The 16,629-nt window shown below is 41.0% G+C and overlaps 5 protein-coding genes across 7 annotated transcripts; 2 read left to right on the forward strand and 3 right to left on the reverse strand.

Moving 5' to 3' along the window:
• Nucleotides 1-927: 927 nt before the first annotated feature.
• On the reverse strand, nt 928-4,986 carry LOC113209918 (UDP-glucuronic acid decarboxylase 1). The gene is made up of 8 exons (XM_026427682.2): nt 4,450-4,986; nt 3,996-4,300; nt 3,636-3,921; nt 3,401-3,514; nt 3,126-3,313; nt 2,919-3,051; nt 2,621-2,754; nt 928-2,534 (listed from the first exon to the last, which is right to left on the reverse strand). The coding sequence occupies exons 1-8, from the start codon at nt 4,517-4,519 to the stop codon at nt 2,379-2,381; spliced, it is 1,386 nt and encodes a 461-aa protein (XP_026283467.1). The 5' UTR covers nt 4,520-4,986; the 3' UTR covers nt 928-2,378.
• Nucleotides 4,987-5,123: 137 nt separating this feature from the next.
• LOC127749992 (uncharacterized) lies at nt 5,124-6,489 on the reverse strand. The gene is made up of 2 exons (XM_052270317.1): nt 6,325-6,489; nt 5,124-6,244 (listed from the first exon to the last, which is right to left on the reverse strand). The coding sequence occupies exon 2, from the start codon at nt 6,232-6,234 to the stop codon at nt 5,317-5,319; it is 918 nt and encodes a 305-aa protein (XP_052126277.1). The 5' UTR covers nt 6,235-6,244; nt 6,325-6,489; the 3' UTR covers nt 5,124-5,316.
• A 41-nt stretch (nt 6,490-6,530) lies between these two features.
• LOC113209915 (GPALPP motifs-containing protein 1) lies at nt 6,531-10,594 on the forward strand. 2 transcript variants are annotated; one of them, XM_052270313.1, is made up of 5 exons: nt 6,531-6,635; nt 8,298-9,643; nt 9,739-9,930; nt 10,016-10,177; nt 10,274-10,594. In XM_052270313.1, the coding sequence occupies exons 2-5, from the start codon at nt 8,309-8,311 to the stop codon at nt 10,430-10,432; spliced, it is 1,848 nt and encodes a 615-aa protein (XP_052126273.1). In that variant the 5' UTR covers nt 6,531-6,635; nt 8,298-8,308; the 3' UTR covers nt 10,433-10,594. The 2 variants fall into 2 exon arrangements, with proteins under 2 accessions (XP_052126273.1, XP_052126274.1); XM_052270314.1 differs by lacking the exon at nt 6,531-6,635 and adding an exon at nt 7,633-7,782.
• On the forward strand, nt 6,643-7,770 carry LOC113209919 (phosphatidate cytidylyltransferase, mitochondrial). Its single transcript, XM_052270316.1, has one exon. It carries the CDS (start codon nt 6,748-6,750, stop codon nt 7,768-7,770), a length of 1,023 nt encoding a protein of 340 aa, XP_052126276.1. The 5' UTR covers nt 6,643-6,747.
• On the reverse strand, nt 10,595-14,398 carry LOC113209917 (serine/threonine-protein kinase PLK1). 2 transcript variants are annotated; one of them, XM_026427681.2, is made up of 10 exons: nt 14,139-14,398; nt 13,447-13,671; nt 13,154-13,371; nt 12,984-13,079; nt 12,638-12,837; nt 12,441-12,548; nt 12,169-12,363; nt 11,891-12,044; nt 11,574-11,820; nt 10,595-11,496 (listed from the first exon to the last, which is right to left on the reverse strand). In XM_026427681.2, exons 1-10 carry the CDS (start codon nt 14,229-14,231, stop codon nt 11,314-11,316), a joined length of 1,719 nt encoding a protein of 572 aa, XP_026283466.1. In that variant the 5' UTR covers nt 14,232-14,398; the 3' UTR covers nt 10,595-11,313. The 2 variants fall into 2 exon arrangements, with proteins under 2 accessions (XP_026283466.1, XP_052126275.1); XM_052270315.1 differs by having other exon boundaries at nt 13,447-13,667; nt 14,135-14,390.
• Nucleotides 14,399-16,629: the final 2,231 nt, after the last annotated feature.

Below are 16,629 nucleotides of genomic sequence, written 5' to 3' on the forward strand. Positions count from 1 at the left end.
GATATCGGCTCGGCTCTCCACTGGCTATGTCCGCCTTAGAAGAGAGGCCCTTGTCGATTAATGAGACACGCTTGCATCGCGTATAAGCCGGGAGGAGAGTTCTTTCATCCGACACCTCCTCCGCCCGTGCGGGCCGTGCGCCCTCTCTAATCCCACTTCTCGTTGGTTACCCGTGTGTGGGGGACCCCGGGACCGGAGCGATGACCCACCTGGCCGCGACCTCCGGTCTGTGACCAGGGCCCCCGGGGCTCAGCCAGCGAGCAGCCCAGATGAATGTTACGACGGCATCCACGGTTGTGCCTTATGCCTATGTCGAGTGTCTGCGGCTGCGGGTGATGGAAATGTACCGGGTGGCTGATTCACGCCACGCACTTTCGTAGTTTTACTACTGTACCGCATGCAGGGGTGCGGGCGGGTTTGCCTATCCCAGCTACCCACGGCTCCTTATGGCCCAGTGCGAGTTGGCAACCCACCCGCACCCGTGCATGCCGTACAGTAAGTATAACTACGAAAGTGCGCGGCGTAAATCAGCCACCTGGTATGACGTGCGCGTTTTGGCGGCATCAATAAATGCACGGTATGTATGTATCGCACGATTTTCTTCTTGCAGCAACAGCAGCCCCACGCATCTGGTCGCAAACTCAATCGCGGGCGATTGCGCAGGTTTTCCCCTCGCGCGCGCGCGGCGACCGAATGGCTGGGCAGTTCGTCGTGCCCGTCCCCGTCACGTGCCCCTCCCCCATTCCGCGATCACCTGCCTCGCCCGTAAATCGGATTACAGTAATCCATGAGATGTTGCTCTATCGTGGTTCCGCTGTAAAGAGAACTGAGAGTTCCCGTTCACCTATAGCTACGTGCACAGTCAGTTACTGCCATTTGTAGAAGGGAGAAAAGGGGGAGGGAGGGGTACAAATTTGATCCTTTCTTTTCATTTTTTTTAAAGAGACATTTATTAACAAAATTAGATAAAAAGGAATTCAACCACAAAATGACCCTAGAAACAAAAAGAAATATAGGCCAATGACAGAGGAAGTTCTTTTTTATAAACAAAGAAGTCAATGAAATATAACACAGTAATCTGTAACAAGAAAACACATAGTAGTAACCCAAAATCACACACAGCACTCATGTGCGTATGTCAACAAAATTACCTAAAAATAACAGTCACTAATAAATGATCTATTTTATAGGACAATTATCACAAGTCACATAAAAATAGAATATAAAATATCATCACAATTTTCATCTTCATCCACGGTATGGACACCAAATGCATAGCCATTGATGCATGCTACTATGGCACTGCAAACAGTGTTTTTGACATTGAAAAAACAAAATAAGAGAGTTAAATGTAATCTAGGTGAACAGAACTTGTTTTCCCAAACAAGTTATTTGGGACTTAAATTAAAGACAATGGATTATATCTAAAATGTTTTCAATTGTTAATTAATATCATTTTAAAAATTGATTAGCACTTAATTTGCAATTTACACCTATCTATCTATCACATACATGCAAAGAGAAATAAAACAAAAAACAGAAAACAGCAACATTGAAACAAGAAGAGCAGTATACATACATTTTTCAAAAGATGTTGATAAACTTTAGGAACATGCTAAATTTCTGCTAGATTACAAAGAGTAAACTAAACCTCATCTTTGATCCGGTAATTACTTCGTCATAATGTAAACCACATTACAGGGTATCCTGTACGCCTCATACTCTTATATTTATTTTTCATTTTTTTGAAAAAGGCTATTCTGTTCCTAATCCATGCGTGAGGGCAGGTTGCCTACTTGCTCGGGGCCATAAGGCACCACGGGGAGCAACGGTAGGTAAGACCAGACCGCCCAACCGACCACCATACAGTAACTTTTTAAAAGGACTCGAGGTATATGGGACACCCTCCACGTGATTCAAGAGGTGAACCAGGTAATACTGTAGTTAATTTGTTTCTTACATGAAGTCTGTCAGGCAGCAATGAGATACCTAGGTAGAATTATCAAAACCTGCATGTTTTTAACAATTTCTTAGCAATATAAAGTCTTTCAGAATCATAACTTTAGAGAGAAAGTCTGTCTACAAATGAGGAACCCATAAAATTTCAAACTAATAACAATGCAGACTCAAGACCTTAACAACCCAGAGAAAGTTAGATATAGTAACATTTATGTAAATCCCAATGACTAGCAAAAGAAACAATATTTTCGACAGACAAAAAAATACAACCAAAAGACAGCACCTAAAAACCTTATTACTGCTACTAAGAAAGTCAATGCAATACTGAAAATACTGAGACAAGTATGTTCTCGATATGTTTCTGCTTAAGTCTAGAGCGGAACATTCCTACATCACAGCTGCAACAGGAAAACTTCAATTCAGTTGGCTACAGTCTTTGAGACCTTTTCACTGGGAAAAGCATTATCAAGGCTCATTTCTGGCGGCTGAAACATATTGCGATTGGAGTGACTTGAGCGCAGAAGCTCTTTGTGAAAGAAGTCAATGGTCCTCTTCAAACCTTGTTGAAGGCTAACCTGGAATAAAACAGAATCAAAGAATAATAAAGTTTGTTAGTGATAAAAGCATTTTCTGTGAAAAATATTAAGATTGCAACACTTACTTTTGGCTGCCAATTCAGTTGCTTCCTAGCAACTGTTATATTCGGTCTTCTTCTTTGAGGATCGTCTTCCACCGCATCTGAATAAATTAGATGGCTATTTCCACCGACTAAATCTCGTATTTTAATAGCAAAATCTAAATATAGATAGAAAAGGGGAAAGAAACAACAATATTTACTGCATTTATAGAACAGTCAAAGTAAATCTTTTGTCTTTGGCATACCAATTGATATGCAACCAAACTAATTGGTCACTTGCCTTAACAGGAAACATGAATACATGCAAATAGTAATTACCCACCTTTAATAGCATATTCCACAGGGTTTCCAAGATTGACAGGCATTGAATAATTTGATGCCATCAGAGATACTAAGCCTTCTACAAGGTCACTGACATACTGAAAACTTCTTGTTTGCTCTCCATGTCCATAAATCTTCAGGAAAAAATTTGAAGTGAGTATAATGTTAAGGAAGAGACAATTCAAGAAAAGTAATGATGTCTACTAACAGTTATGGGTTCATTTCGGAGAGCCTGCAAGATGAAATTGGAGACGACTCTGCCATCATTCATGTGCATCCTTGGTCCATACGTGTTAAATATTCTAGCTACTCTTACTTGAACTTTTTCTTGCTTAGCGTAAGCATAGCTTAAAGATTCAGAAACTCGCTTGCCTTCATCATAACATGCTCTAGGACCTGTAGGATAAGAAAATAGATCAAATCTAAATAAAATATATTGATTCATTTTGGTAAAGAATGACATTTTCTAGATCAGTGTTATACCTATAGGATTTACATGCCCCCAATATGTTTCCGGCTGAGGATGCACTTCTGGGTCACCATAGACTTCTGAAGTACTTGCAATGAGCACTCGAGCACCAACACGCTTAGCAAGACCTTAAAAATAAAACAAAAAGTCTTAATACCGAAACAAAATTTTAGAAAACATGGTGAAGGTGAAACAAAACTAATTTATGGTGTTAATATGAATTGATAACATAAGGCACCACACACTGACCTAGCATATTAATGGTGCCAACAGTGTTTGTCTTGATTGTTTTAACTGGGTTGAACATGTAATGTTGAGGTGATGCAGGACTTGCCAAATGATAAATTTCATCCACCTCAATAAAAAGAGGGTTGACGATGTCATGGTGTATAAGTTCAAAATTTTCATGACCGATCCAATGTTCTACATTTCTTTTGCGCCCAGTAAAAAAGTTGTCAACCACAATTACTTCATGGCCCTCCATCATCAATTGATCCACTAGATGTGATCCCACAAATCCAGCACCACCTGTTATCTGTAACAAAAAAAATTATGATAATGACTGTAACAATTAAGATAGGCCTCCTTCACAACAGATAGACTACTTACCAATATTCGTTTTCTTGTACGATAATTAAGAAATTTTACATCAGGGAAACGCCGTGTTGTGCTTCCTTCCAATTGTTTTATTCGCATTTCCAATTCTCTGATTTTTTTCTTAGCTTCCTCAAGATCTAGTATATTCTCATCAGTCTTCATTTTACCAGGCAAATTTTCGGGTCCTCCATCCGTTATACTTTCTTGATAACTCAGTTCATCTCTGTAATGCCTGCTTTTCCTGTGCACTTTCAGGGCACTATCCTCCAACATATCCACTTCTCTGGCATGAACCCAATTGTGGTACACACATAATGCTGAAAAGTACAGAGGGGAAGTAAAGCAAACTTGAGTGTTCAATAACAGAGAGGAGAGGTTCGTAATATAAGACAGCACAGAATAAAATATAACTAAACATTTAGAAATCATGAAAAGAAGAAAGTAACTACTCTCTTCACCCTCTTACCTATTGTCGCGCAAAATGCGCTGCAGATTATAATTTTCATCCATTTAACGCCGTTGTAAATTCTGAACATTTTTATTTTTATTTAACAAAGTTTGGTTTCCCCTTGAGTTGAAGAAACATTATCACGCCCTCAAGCACTGCAGAGGTTCGATTATTGAGAACAGCACTTCAAATCAACGTAATTTCTTCTTTTCGTTGTACGTTGAAGTAATTCTCAAATCTCGGCAGAAAAGAAGTTGCTAAGGTTAAAGTTGAATGCGAACCATAACATGTGAGGGTGTGTTCATGTGGTGGGATGTTGATGCCAGCAGCAGCAGCAAACCAGCAAACGTCTTGAGGGTGGGGGGTATAGTGCGTTCTACAGTCCCAACACGCAACACGCGACGCGGACTTGGTGGTTTTGGTTTTGCGGTCTTCTTTTGCTGAGAAAAAAACTAGGAGAAAACTCTCTTTACGTGATTTCTTTAGGGATAATAAAACTGGATGAGCCTCACTTGAGATAAAAAGGTGAAGTCTATCGAAATAACCAAAGCCTAGCCTGACGCCTTGAGGGAAGAACGGGTAGGCAACCCATTCAACAAGCCGTCTACCGGTTGAATAATATTTGCAGCAACAGCAAAGTTGTGCTGAAATTTAATAAGAAAGAGATCATGTAAATATAGCTGAAAGCCCGCTTCAGGGTTTGAATCGCGCCGCTCGGTACGCGCTCATTTATTTATTATTAAAATTCATTTACATACATTGCATCTCTCCATAAAATAATAAAATGTTGATAAAAAAGAAACATACAAAGATTATCTCTAATTTTTTGAAAAACACACACACACACACAATTAATTTTGTACATATTTAATCAAACCGTTTTGTTTAGCGTTTTTCACTTCCCATCCTCAAATATTTAAATTCCGGAATATTACTCTCATCATTTGATGTAGCAGTAGAAGAAAGTATGGGGTTGAATATGGCAGACTCATTGTTTTCAGTTGAGCATCTTAATGGTATAAATGCAGTGGAGTTGTCTTGTAAGCCGGTTGAGCATCGATGAGGAGCAAAGTCTGCTTTGGCGGATGGCAATGCGTGGTTCATTGAAGCAGACCTGGTAATGCCTGTTGAGCAGCGCAGCGGTGCAAAAAATATCGAACTTTCCTGCTGTCCCGTTGGAGCATAGGGTATCTGAAATTCTGACTCACTGAGGGCGGTTGAACATTTTTTAGGTTTAAATTCTGCACTTCCCATCCTCATGTTATGTAGTGGTCCAAAGCATGGGTTTAACTTTGCAATTTCTCGAATGATAGGAGCGTGGTGGTTTGCAAATGGATTTTGTTGGGTATCCCTAGTATGTTGAGCTATCCCACAGTTGCTAGACTTCAACTGATTATCAAGTTTGCTGGAGCAGCATGGTGGACTAAATTCAAAACTATCTTTACTTGAACCAGCTGAGTCTGATTGGATTGAGGAAGAACAATACACTGGTTGAAACTCTCTCATATCTTTAGGAGCTGGACTTTCTCCAGCATACGCTGACATAGCTCTTATAGGTAACATATTGGTAGACTGATATATACCATTAATATTGGTATGTTCCACAAAATACTTGTTATTTTTCCCACCCAACTCTTCAACTTCTTCTATGGGGAGGGTATCGTCGAGGCTCTCTTCAACATCATCGGAATTATCCAGCTCTAGAGAAGTTCCTACCTCATTGCTTATAGAAATCGTAGCCCAAGAACAATTGTCAACACTATCTTGAAATATTTTGAAATCTTGTGGGTTGTTGCCATCCATCTTTGAAGTTCTATACAGGAAAAATGAAGGGAAATAGTTCACAGAAGAAACATCCTGTGTAGATATTATTAAAGATAGAAGTGTGCTTACATTTGAGCGCGGAATACGGCCTTAAAGTAAAAACTAGGGGAAAAGACGAATACCAGCTGACACTCCAGGATTCTCCCGTAATTGCTCGGTGCACGGTGCTCAAACGTAGTACGAATTGTTCAAATAACGCATCCCCCTGCCTCCCCCTCCCCCTGGCCTTTCTCCTTCTGACAGTTGACAGTAGGTGAAAAGAAGAACATCAAAACAAAGAACTAACCTTGGAAGAAAAAAAACACACAAAAGAGAAAAACAAGATTGCCTCGTCTTCACTCGTCCCGTCTTCGTCTGTTCGGCGGCAGTGTTCGGCGTAGGTGAGGAAGTTAGGTTATGTTTTCCACATAAAATTGGCATTTGCCAAACAGATAGTCATTGTATGCTTTCCTTCTAGTCACTCTTCGACGACGTTCAAAGAGAGGACTTACGATGGCTGTCGCCAAGGCTCTTGTTGGGGTGCCCTCTTTTTATACGCGAATTTTGTCACTATTCCCACCTGACATTAATTTCTGCTTTGCCTACGGATCTGGTGTTGTGAAACAATCTGGATCAAACTCCAAGAACCCGAACATGATTGATCTAATTTTTGCTGTGAATGACTCATTAAGCTGGCACAGAAAAAATATCGAAATGAACCCAAGTCATTATTCTTTCCTCAAGTGGATGGGCGAGGGCTCTGTTGCCACTTACCAAGATCATTGGGGTGCTAAGGTGTATTTCAACACTCTGGTGCCAATTCCCTCAGAAAATGTAATGATTAAATATGGTGTTGTTTCTCAAACGTCTTTAGTATCTGACCTTCTAGACTGGAGTGAACTTTATTTGGCTGGCCGATTGCATAAACCTGTCCAGATTGTGCGACCGACTAGTGATTCAGAACTACGTTCTGCACTCCAGAAAAATCTTCATAGTGCTGTTCATTGTGCTCTTCTACTGCTGCCTGAACATTTCACAGAGAAGCTTTTATATAGGACTATAATAGAACTGTCGTATCGTGGTGATTTTCGTATGACATTTGGGGAAGACAAAAACAAGGTTGAAAATATTTTGGAACCACAGTTTGCACTATTCCAAGAAATATACCGACCAATTATCAAGAGTCTTCATGATTATATGGATGTTCAGGAAACAGGGCTGTGCTGTCAAGATCCTGGCACTCTTGCTAAGCTACACCATTTAAATCAACTTCCAAGAGCTCCTCAAAGAGCACTTGTGCGGTTCTGGAATCGTGGTAGTGGGAATCTACGTCAAGATACAGAAGATGTTCTCCGTGCTGTAGCTCATGATCCGGAATGTAGTTCAATATTGCAAAGTAGACTTGAAGACATAGTTTGGGCTTCGAGCGTCAGACAAAGTCTCAAAGGAATTTTAACAGCTGGAATTTTAAAATCTATTCAGTACAGTGTCAAAAAAATTAAGAAAATGTTAGCCAGTACAAGGAGAGAAGTGTGAGCACAAGTCAAGGTACTATAACATAATTTTCAAGCTAGAAACTCCGCTTAGTTGATTAGTAAAAGTTAGAATGGTTCCGTGTTTCCCTCATGCCTCTACAAAGTTCAGTATTCTACTCACATAATTTGTTAAACAAATAGCATTGAAAACATTGTTATTTCAAAAGAGTTTGAAATTATTCAAAAATTACTCATGTTTAAATTTATTGACTATAGTTGTTATGCATTTAAAGAAATAACAATAGAAAATATTCTTTCTATTATTTTCATAATGGCCAATGGCCCATTAATGCTGCTTTGAATTTTGAAAATGAGCTGTTGCATCTCAATCATTTATTTTATTAGATTATTTCTCTTGTTTCCTATAGCCTATCGTTCACTATTATTTTATGGTTGTAACTGACCTTGTGGTTTTTTAAGTGTTATAATAAACAGAATTATTATGACAAAAATTTCTGATATCAGAAAGCCTTTGTACAAGCCAACACATCCATTATTTTGATTTCTTACGCTTAATGTTTGTTCCAGAATCCTTCAACATGTCATCACGAGATATAGGTCCTGCACTGCCCCCTCATATGAGATCATTTGATGAAGAGAGGAATGATGACGAGCAGGATGAAAGAAGAAGGAAACACAGAGACAAGTATAGTGAAAGGGAAAGGGATAGGGAAAGAGAAAGAGAAAGAGATAGAAAGAGTTATAGAGAAAGGGAACGAGATAGGGAAAGAGACAGAGAAAGAGATCGAGAAAGAGACAGAGACAGAGAAAGAGATAGGAGTAGGAGAGATGAGTTTAAAGGAAGAGAGAGGGAGAGACCCAGTAGATATTCAAATGAAAGATATGGGAATAGGCATTTGCCTAGAGAGCAAGAGAGTGATGAAAGAGTTCAATCGAAGAGAGAAAAGATAAATTTAGAGACAGCAAAAAGGGAAGGACATACAAGCTCACTGAAACGCTCTAAAAGGTCTAAAACAGATAGAACTTACAATACTGATACCGAGGAGTCATCTGATGACGACGAGAGCTATGTCAAACAGGAATGGACAAGAGGAAACAAATCAAACAATTCTGATAGTGAAGAGGAAGATACAAGTAAAAAGGAGGAGTCAGGGTCTGAGGAAAGCGACACAATAGGACCTGCTTTACCTCCACGTTTTCCCATCAATTCAAGCAAAGAGCAATCAGGTGAATCAAGTAAAAACTTAGCTTTATGTGCCAATTCAAATCAATCCAGTAAACTCCAATCATCTTCAGAAAATCTTACGTACCCTGAATTTGAAGATGAACCAGAGCTCAATATCAATGAAAATAAAATAGATCTTGTAGGACCAGCACTGCCACCTCATCTCATAAAATCAGACCATAGTAAGGCAAAAGATACTATTGGGCCTGCATTGCCCCCTGGTCTGAATGACAGAACTTCACAAATTGAGGAAGAAAACTTTTCTATAGGGCCTGCTCTTCCTCCTCATCTGAAGAGAGAATTCGATAGGGATGGGGAAAAGAGTGAAAGCAGTATAGGTCCAGCACTGCCTCCTCACCTTCAGTCTAGGGAAGCCAGTACTTCAAACATAGTTGGACAAACTATTCCTGCACATCTAGAGGCAACTGAGGAATCAGATGAGGATGCTGCTGATATTGGCCCAATGTTGCCTCCTAAGTTTAATAGACCATTGATATTAGGCCCATCCCTCCCTCCTGGCTTAGATATTGCAAAGTACTCTGAAGAAGCAAGAGATGTCAGTAGTGATGATGATGAGGTTGTTGGACCTTTATTACCTGGAGAAATGATACGCAATGAGAAGAACTACGTAGTACAAGCCCAGTTGGAGCGTAATGCTGCTGCAATAAAACGCAAATTGGAAGAAAAGGTAAGTTTCTATAATTTTTTGAGTCCACTTCTGTGTGTTTGATAAATTCCTACCCAAATTGTTAAAATTAACATCAATTTTCACTTGTTTGGAAGGACTTGCCTGGCAGTGATGCTAACAGAAGAGAGGATTGGATGCTTGAACTGCCTCCTGAAGGTACAGTTGATCTTGGCTTAGGGCCACGCACTTTCCGTGCCAGAGGGGCACCTGAGAAAGGTGCTGATAGGTCCATGTGGACTGACACTCCTGCGGATAAAGCAAGGAAAGAAGAAGAGTCCAAAAGACGTGTAAGTTAAAAGATTTTATTCAGTTTCGTCATAGATTGTCATTCAGCATGCATTAGCCTACAACTCTCACTTAACTTTTTAACAGTTTGAGCTTGGTATAACCTCCACTGAAGAAGTAAAGAAAGAAGCCTTGTCAAAAACTATGTCAAGTAAAGATAAATCCATGGAGGCTATAGTAAAGAAACACAAGCGATCAAAGGAATCACTTTTAGATGCTCATCAGAAGAAAATTGAGAAGGAGAAAAAGGTGGGTTCTATTTAATTTATTATCTTTTTAGAATATAAATTTACTTTTACATTAATAAATATCAACAACTTTTTAACTTCTGTTATGGCATTTCAGAAAAAAGAGAAGGCTGGTGTGAAGCAAGAACGTCGTCCATTTAATAGAGATACTGACTTAAAAACTAATGTTTTTGATGATGCTCAGAAAAAAGCCATTTACAAAAAGGCACAGTTCCTTGATAGTAGATTCTCTAGTGGGGAAAGCAAATTTTTATAGAATCTAATCTTGACTTAACCACATTTGTTGGGGGTATCATGTGTAATACCTGTTTGGTTCTTATCTAATGACACTTGTTCATATTGAATAAGTTGTGTGTGACTGAAGAAATTAAAAATTGTAGTTTAGGGAGAAAATTGTAAATAAATTGTATATATTAGATATTGGAGTGATTACATTTATTATCTAGTTCAATATTTCCTCCATGCTTGGTACCGAAATAACAACCATTCTTTTTAAAAATAGTAATACTTTTGTTTATTTAAAAAGGATGATATTTACAGAATGCTTCCAGGTTACAAACAAATAAAAGTGAAACTGAAAGGTCTCTGAACAGTTTTGAACAGAAAACATCAGCCACGAATAGAAAAATTTAAAAATATAAAAGAAGTCCTATAGATTTATACTAAAACAGTTTGGTAGATACCAAATACACTATCACAATTACACAAAACAGCAAACAGTGCAGGGTTTGATTTTTAAACAATACTCTTGTTTGTTAATCCGATAGGAGAAACAAACTTCCTAAACAATACTTACCCACACTAAACTTTAAATTAACAAAAGTGAAGTCAAAGGCAGTGATTTCAATTACAAAAAACAAAAAACTCCTTTGAAACTCTGCATCTCTTAACGATTTGATACATCTCCATAATAATGGAGACAACAAGCTCCTCAGAAGATGAGAGTTCAATGAATACTGACTTCGCCTTCAAACATCAGAGACTATTTAAAATTGGTATGTAAGTAAGCTAAATTTCCATCAGCAAATTACGCAACAAAGTGAGTAATCAACTCATATGGCAATATCTGATTTATAAGTCATTCATTTGTCTTAGTAAAACCCAAATTAAAGAATCACAGTTCACTCCACTCTAAGACTAAGTAATCATCTTATTGATCTTTTCAAAAGCATACTGCAAACTCTGAGCAAGTTGAGGACTGCATCCACCTGACTCAATTGATGAAAACCTGAAGGTGCGAATGTTCTTATCCACATCATGGTATGTTACTGCTGCCATCAAAGGACACATGATTATCTTTGTATGGTCCAGGAAATTGATCTGCGGACAAGAAAGAATTAAAAAGTTATGAAACAATAAAAATAAAAAACATAACTACTTCTTCAAAGGTTACATACCTGAAGAGTTCCATTTGTCAAATGCATGACAACCGCTGACGGTGTGCGGAACCAGGTGTGCAGGTAAGGTATTCGAGAAAGTGAATCACATTCTCTGGGAGCAAGAGATCCACCTGCTTTCACTAAATGCTCGTTCATGTACCTTCTGAAGTACGTTAGTAGCTTCATTTTCTTTTCCAGATTTGTAGGAAAACTTTCTTCCGTGTAATAATTTTCAGAACCATCTCTATCAATATAGTGCACATCTCTGGAAGAGCAAAAAAATATGAAATTTTGCACAAACACATAAAACAAAAAAAGTACTAAAGAATACTTACTTTCCATTAGGCAACATAATTAATTTGGTTGTGTCATTGAACATAACACCAACACCTTCATCACACAGCTGGTATCCAAATCCATATTTATCTGAGTAATCAACCCACTTGCTAATCCATACAAAGGGTGAAGCTGCAGGATCAGACATTTCATCTGTAAAGGATATAAAAACAAATCCATGTGTTACTGAAAAGCTTGTAAACAGTACATTTGTTGAAAATAAATGTTTCCATTAAGTATGCAAACCATGATACTGAAACACATGAATCAAACTTACCTCCCATGATAACATCCTTGTTTCCTGGATTACTTTTCAGAACATTACCAAGTTGAGAGCGTAAAGAGGACAGATGTTTGCGGAAATTGAATGTAGGGCATGCAACTGTTCGTCCACCAGCAGCAGGCATACTTTCACGGGGATTTCCACCATCACCACGCTTTCTGCCAGAAGGACTGGATTGAATTTCCCCTCCTAATGAAATCAATGAATAACAACTTATACTTTGATACAAACACAATTTCAATGGATTGGATGATAAAAATACAAACCATTAACTTCAATGAGAGGTTTGCGAGACAGTAAGTTTTTATTCTCCAAGGTGTCAAACCTTGGAGCAGTTGTAAGACAAGACACAGGAAGCTGTGGTGGAAGGTACCCTGCAAGTTAAAAATGATTAATTGTAGATCTTCAAGAAACCATGATTGAAGTAGCTGAGTTAAAGATGAAGACAGCAGCTTGGACCAACCCGAAGTAAAGAAACTGCTATTCAGAAGTTCATCCACTCGAGGCCTAGCTTTAGGATCAGGTTGAAGCATTTTGCTAATGAGAGATGATGCTGATTTCTTTAAATGGGTTGGGAGAACGTATTCACATCTCTTAATACGCCCATAAGTTTCCTTGAGGGAATTAGTTTCAAATGGAGGTTTTCCTGCAAGAAGGGTGTACCTACAAACAAAAAAGAACAAAATCATCAGTAAAAATTCTGACAAATACAGCAATAGACATTTAAAAAAAAAAAAAAAAAAAAAAAAAAAAAAAAAAAAAAAAAAAAAAAAAAAAAACACAAAAAAACAACAACAACAGAATCTTACATGATACAGCCTATGGACCACACATCTACTTCATAACTGTGACCCCTTTTCTGTAAAATTTCTGGAGCAATATAATTTGGCGTACCACAAAGAGTCCTGAAAATTTGCAGCCTGTTAGCCAATTGTTTACTGTGATAAAGAAATCAGCAAAATTAAGAATTGATACTTGCTTCTTTCTCTCTCCATCAAACTCTAGTTTAGCAGCAAGCCCAAAGTCACCAATCTTGACCTCCATATCATCATTTAGGAATAAATTTCCCAGTTTCAGATCTCTATGGATAATATGATGTTCATGTAGGTAGAGAACTCCAAGAAGAATCTGTCGGAGATAGTATCTTGTTTCTGGCTCGGTTAGGGCCTTTCGTCGCTTGTGAAGTTCCATCATGGACTAAAACAAGGAAAAGTACAGAAATTCTGAAACAACTCCTGATTATTAACACTTGTTTCCACATTCAATACATACCCTTTTCCGGCAGAGTTCTAACACAATGTAAATATTCTGATCATCTTCAAAGAAACCATGGAAGCCAACAACATGTTTGTGATTCATACTTCGATGAATGGCAATTTCTTGAGTAATCTTTTCCCTTTGGTTGTGTTTAGTCATCAATTTCTTCGGTATAATCTTCCCAGCATAAACAGCTCCAGATTTGACATCAGTGATTTCATAGCATTTTGCAAATCCTCCCTAAAGAAAACAAACACTTAATCAGCAACAGCTCAACAGTCAACAACCGTTCACGAGACTCAATGAAATTGACTCGTATTCATTTAATACAGCAGGTGAAAACCAAAACAGTGGAACATGAAGCTTTACCAAGAAAAAACAAAGAAATTCTGATATGGTAGTGGTAAATGTTTCTAAACTGACAATGGATCAAAATAATATTGGAGGCAAACCTCTCAGTGGCCAACAACCAAAATCCAATACCAACTTCTTGTATACTGGACCAATAGTTTCGGATTTTGAACGTAGGGGAGTATGACGATTGAAGGGTTTTCATAGTCTGAAATTGGTGTGCTCGAGGTGATGTATAAAATGCAGACTGAAAAGCCCGGGCCTAACGGTCACGCAGTGAGACGTAACGGTTGCAACTCAGCTGCCATGAGCAGCTTGAGCAGGATACGTTTAATTCCTAATCTACTTGTACATGCCTTTCCGAAGAATCTGCCTTTCTTGTAGGTGGTCCTGGTTCCCGGATCAATAATTATATCCGGGATTTCTTTTCCATCATCCATCTTCGACATGTTTTCTGATGTCTTCTTTACCACGCTTGCTAGGTCCTACAACACAAAGTCTGATGAAGGGGCTGGGCGCCGGGCTGCACTGGAGCCGGTTCAGGCTTTCAAACTTTCGAATGCGTTATTTGCACTTCAGCCGTTCCCTCCAACGGCCGTGGTCTGCTCACTGATTGGTCAACACACTTACCACAACAAAGTGTTGACCAACAAGACAACACTTGCGTAGCTTCCTAAAAAGACAATAACTTCTTTTTACTAAGTGACCCGCCAGTAAACTTTTGCAACAAACTCAATTCCATGTGTTAATATAAAATCCGCTCGTCGTTTATACTTAAAAACGTTATTTCTTACGAATAATTATTATATTATATGTTGGCTATGCTAGCTCTGCCGTCTTAACCTAAATCTTTCTATTTTCCTGAAGAATATTGCGAAATCTGAGAGAATATCCCGTCTCAGTCTGTGAGGAGAGAAACAGGGAGGTCAAAAACAAAGATTGCAATAAAGACGGCAGTCTGTAATTAATTAATCGTTTGTTGTGCTAACATTTATTCAACAAGTGACTGTCAGCTGGTCAAACCGGAAAAGAAGGCGGAAAAACCGGATATCATATTTTAGTTCGCGCGACAGTTCAGATGTGAAAGAGAGTTCATCACCATTGGTATACCTTTACGTAGCAAGTACTGTTAAGTTAGTGAGAAGGAAACTGCATGAAATTATCACTGTAGTCAGTCTTTGATACCCGCATAATCCAAGATCTCGTGTCTGATCCAATACTTTCTCGCACACGACACGACGGGCCCCCTGAAGACCTGAGACCATCGAGAGACCACATTGCCCTTTGTATACATTCTCTTTTTGGGCTGGCGCTCCTATGAAAGTTCGGGGCTGTTGTGCCATTTGCTCCGAAACGGCGAGTTTAGCTGCTGCGTGAGGCGCAGCGCCCAGCTGCCTCCAGTAGTTCCAGCCCTGCTACTGCCACCCACCCCAACGCGGGGGCCCTGCAGGGTGCCCCAGGGCGCCCCTCAGCCGTCTCTGTTGCACTCGTAGACTTGCATTAGGGCGCGGATCCGCGCATTGCCGTGCCGAGCGTTGATCCGCCGGGGCTCTCCGGCCGGGGCCGGGGCCCTTTCGGCGGGGCGGCCCCGCTCCTGGTACGCGCGGGCACTTTCGTGAATTGGGTCAGGCAGGCCGTGTGGCAGGGCATGGACCCCCCCTAGAAGGGCCGGAATGTAGCACAGAGCGTCACGCAGCAGAGCGCGGACACATCCGATCGACACACGCCTGCTTTGAATCAGAGCAGTGTTTTCATTCACCTCTCTCATGGGTACGCCCTGGTACTCACTTTAGGTCCAAGACGCCCCCCCCCCCCTCCTCTCCCCCACGAGGGCCTTCCCTGTCTAGCTCCAAATCCGCTATCATACTCTCGATGTCGTTTGTGGGCGCAGTCGTTAGTAGTCTTGATGTTCTGGTGGTTTGTGTATACCTGCCCCAGGTTAAGAAGACGATCCTCCCCACGGTGGAGGGAGAACAGGGCACGGGGCGCGACACGCCTACGGCCGCGGCCCCGACCGCGACACGGCGACACCCGCGCGGCCGCGGCACGATCTCGGCCAGCACCAGCAGCAGCGCAGCATGCGGCACAGGTGGTCGTGGTGCTGCTCGCGGGGTGGACGTGCCGGACGGAGACGGGAGGGCCGATGGGCGCACCGCGGACTTCGGAGTCCGCGGCACCCGCGGTGTGACTGCGAGAAGGGCACACGGAAGCGGGGGCGGGAGCGAGGTAATCCTCGTCCACCTCAATGGCGGCAAGGGGCACGAAGGGCTCGGGGGGTGGGACGGGCTCGGGGGGTGGGGCCGGCTCGTACGCTGATGTGCTGTCGAACTTGCAAGGAACTGCCCCCATGGTGTCTTCGTGCCACCATAACAGTCCCCCCGCAAGTTGTCCGCCGGCGCGGCCCGGTAACCTCGGCTACTTGCATTCATTGTTATCGCACAGTGCTCTGAACACCCCTGCGCCACAAGGGCAGCGAGGGCAAAGTGCCGCCCGCGCCGGCCGCATGAGTTCAAACGTTCAAACTACCCCCACCTAGAAGGGCGGAATGTAGCACAGAGCGTCACGCAGCAGAGCGCGGGCACATCCGATTGACACACACCTGCTTTGAATCAGAGCAGTGTATACATTATCCTCTCTCATGGGATCGCCCTGGCACTCAGTTTAGGCCCGAGACCCCCCCCCCCCTTTCCTCTCCTCCACGAGGGCCTTCCCTTTCCCTGTCCAGCCCCACGATCCGCTATCATACGCTCGATGTCTTTTGTGGCACAGTCGTTAGTAATCTTGATGTTCTGGTGGTTTGTGTACCTGCCCCAGGTTGAGCAGACAATCCTCCCTCAGCCCCCCCCC

The sequence above is a fragment of the Frankliniella occidentalis genome, unplaced genomic scaffold (genome assembly GCF_000697945.3).
Source record: "Frankliniella occidentalis isolate FOCC.00 unplaced genomic scaffold, Focc_3.1 Scaffold117, whole genome shotgun sequence".
NCBI classification, from domain to species: domain Eukaryota; kingdom Metazoa; phylum Arthropoda; class Insecta; order Thysanoptera; family Thripidae; genus Frankliniella; species Frankliniella occidentalis.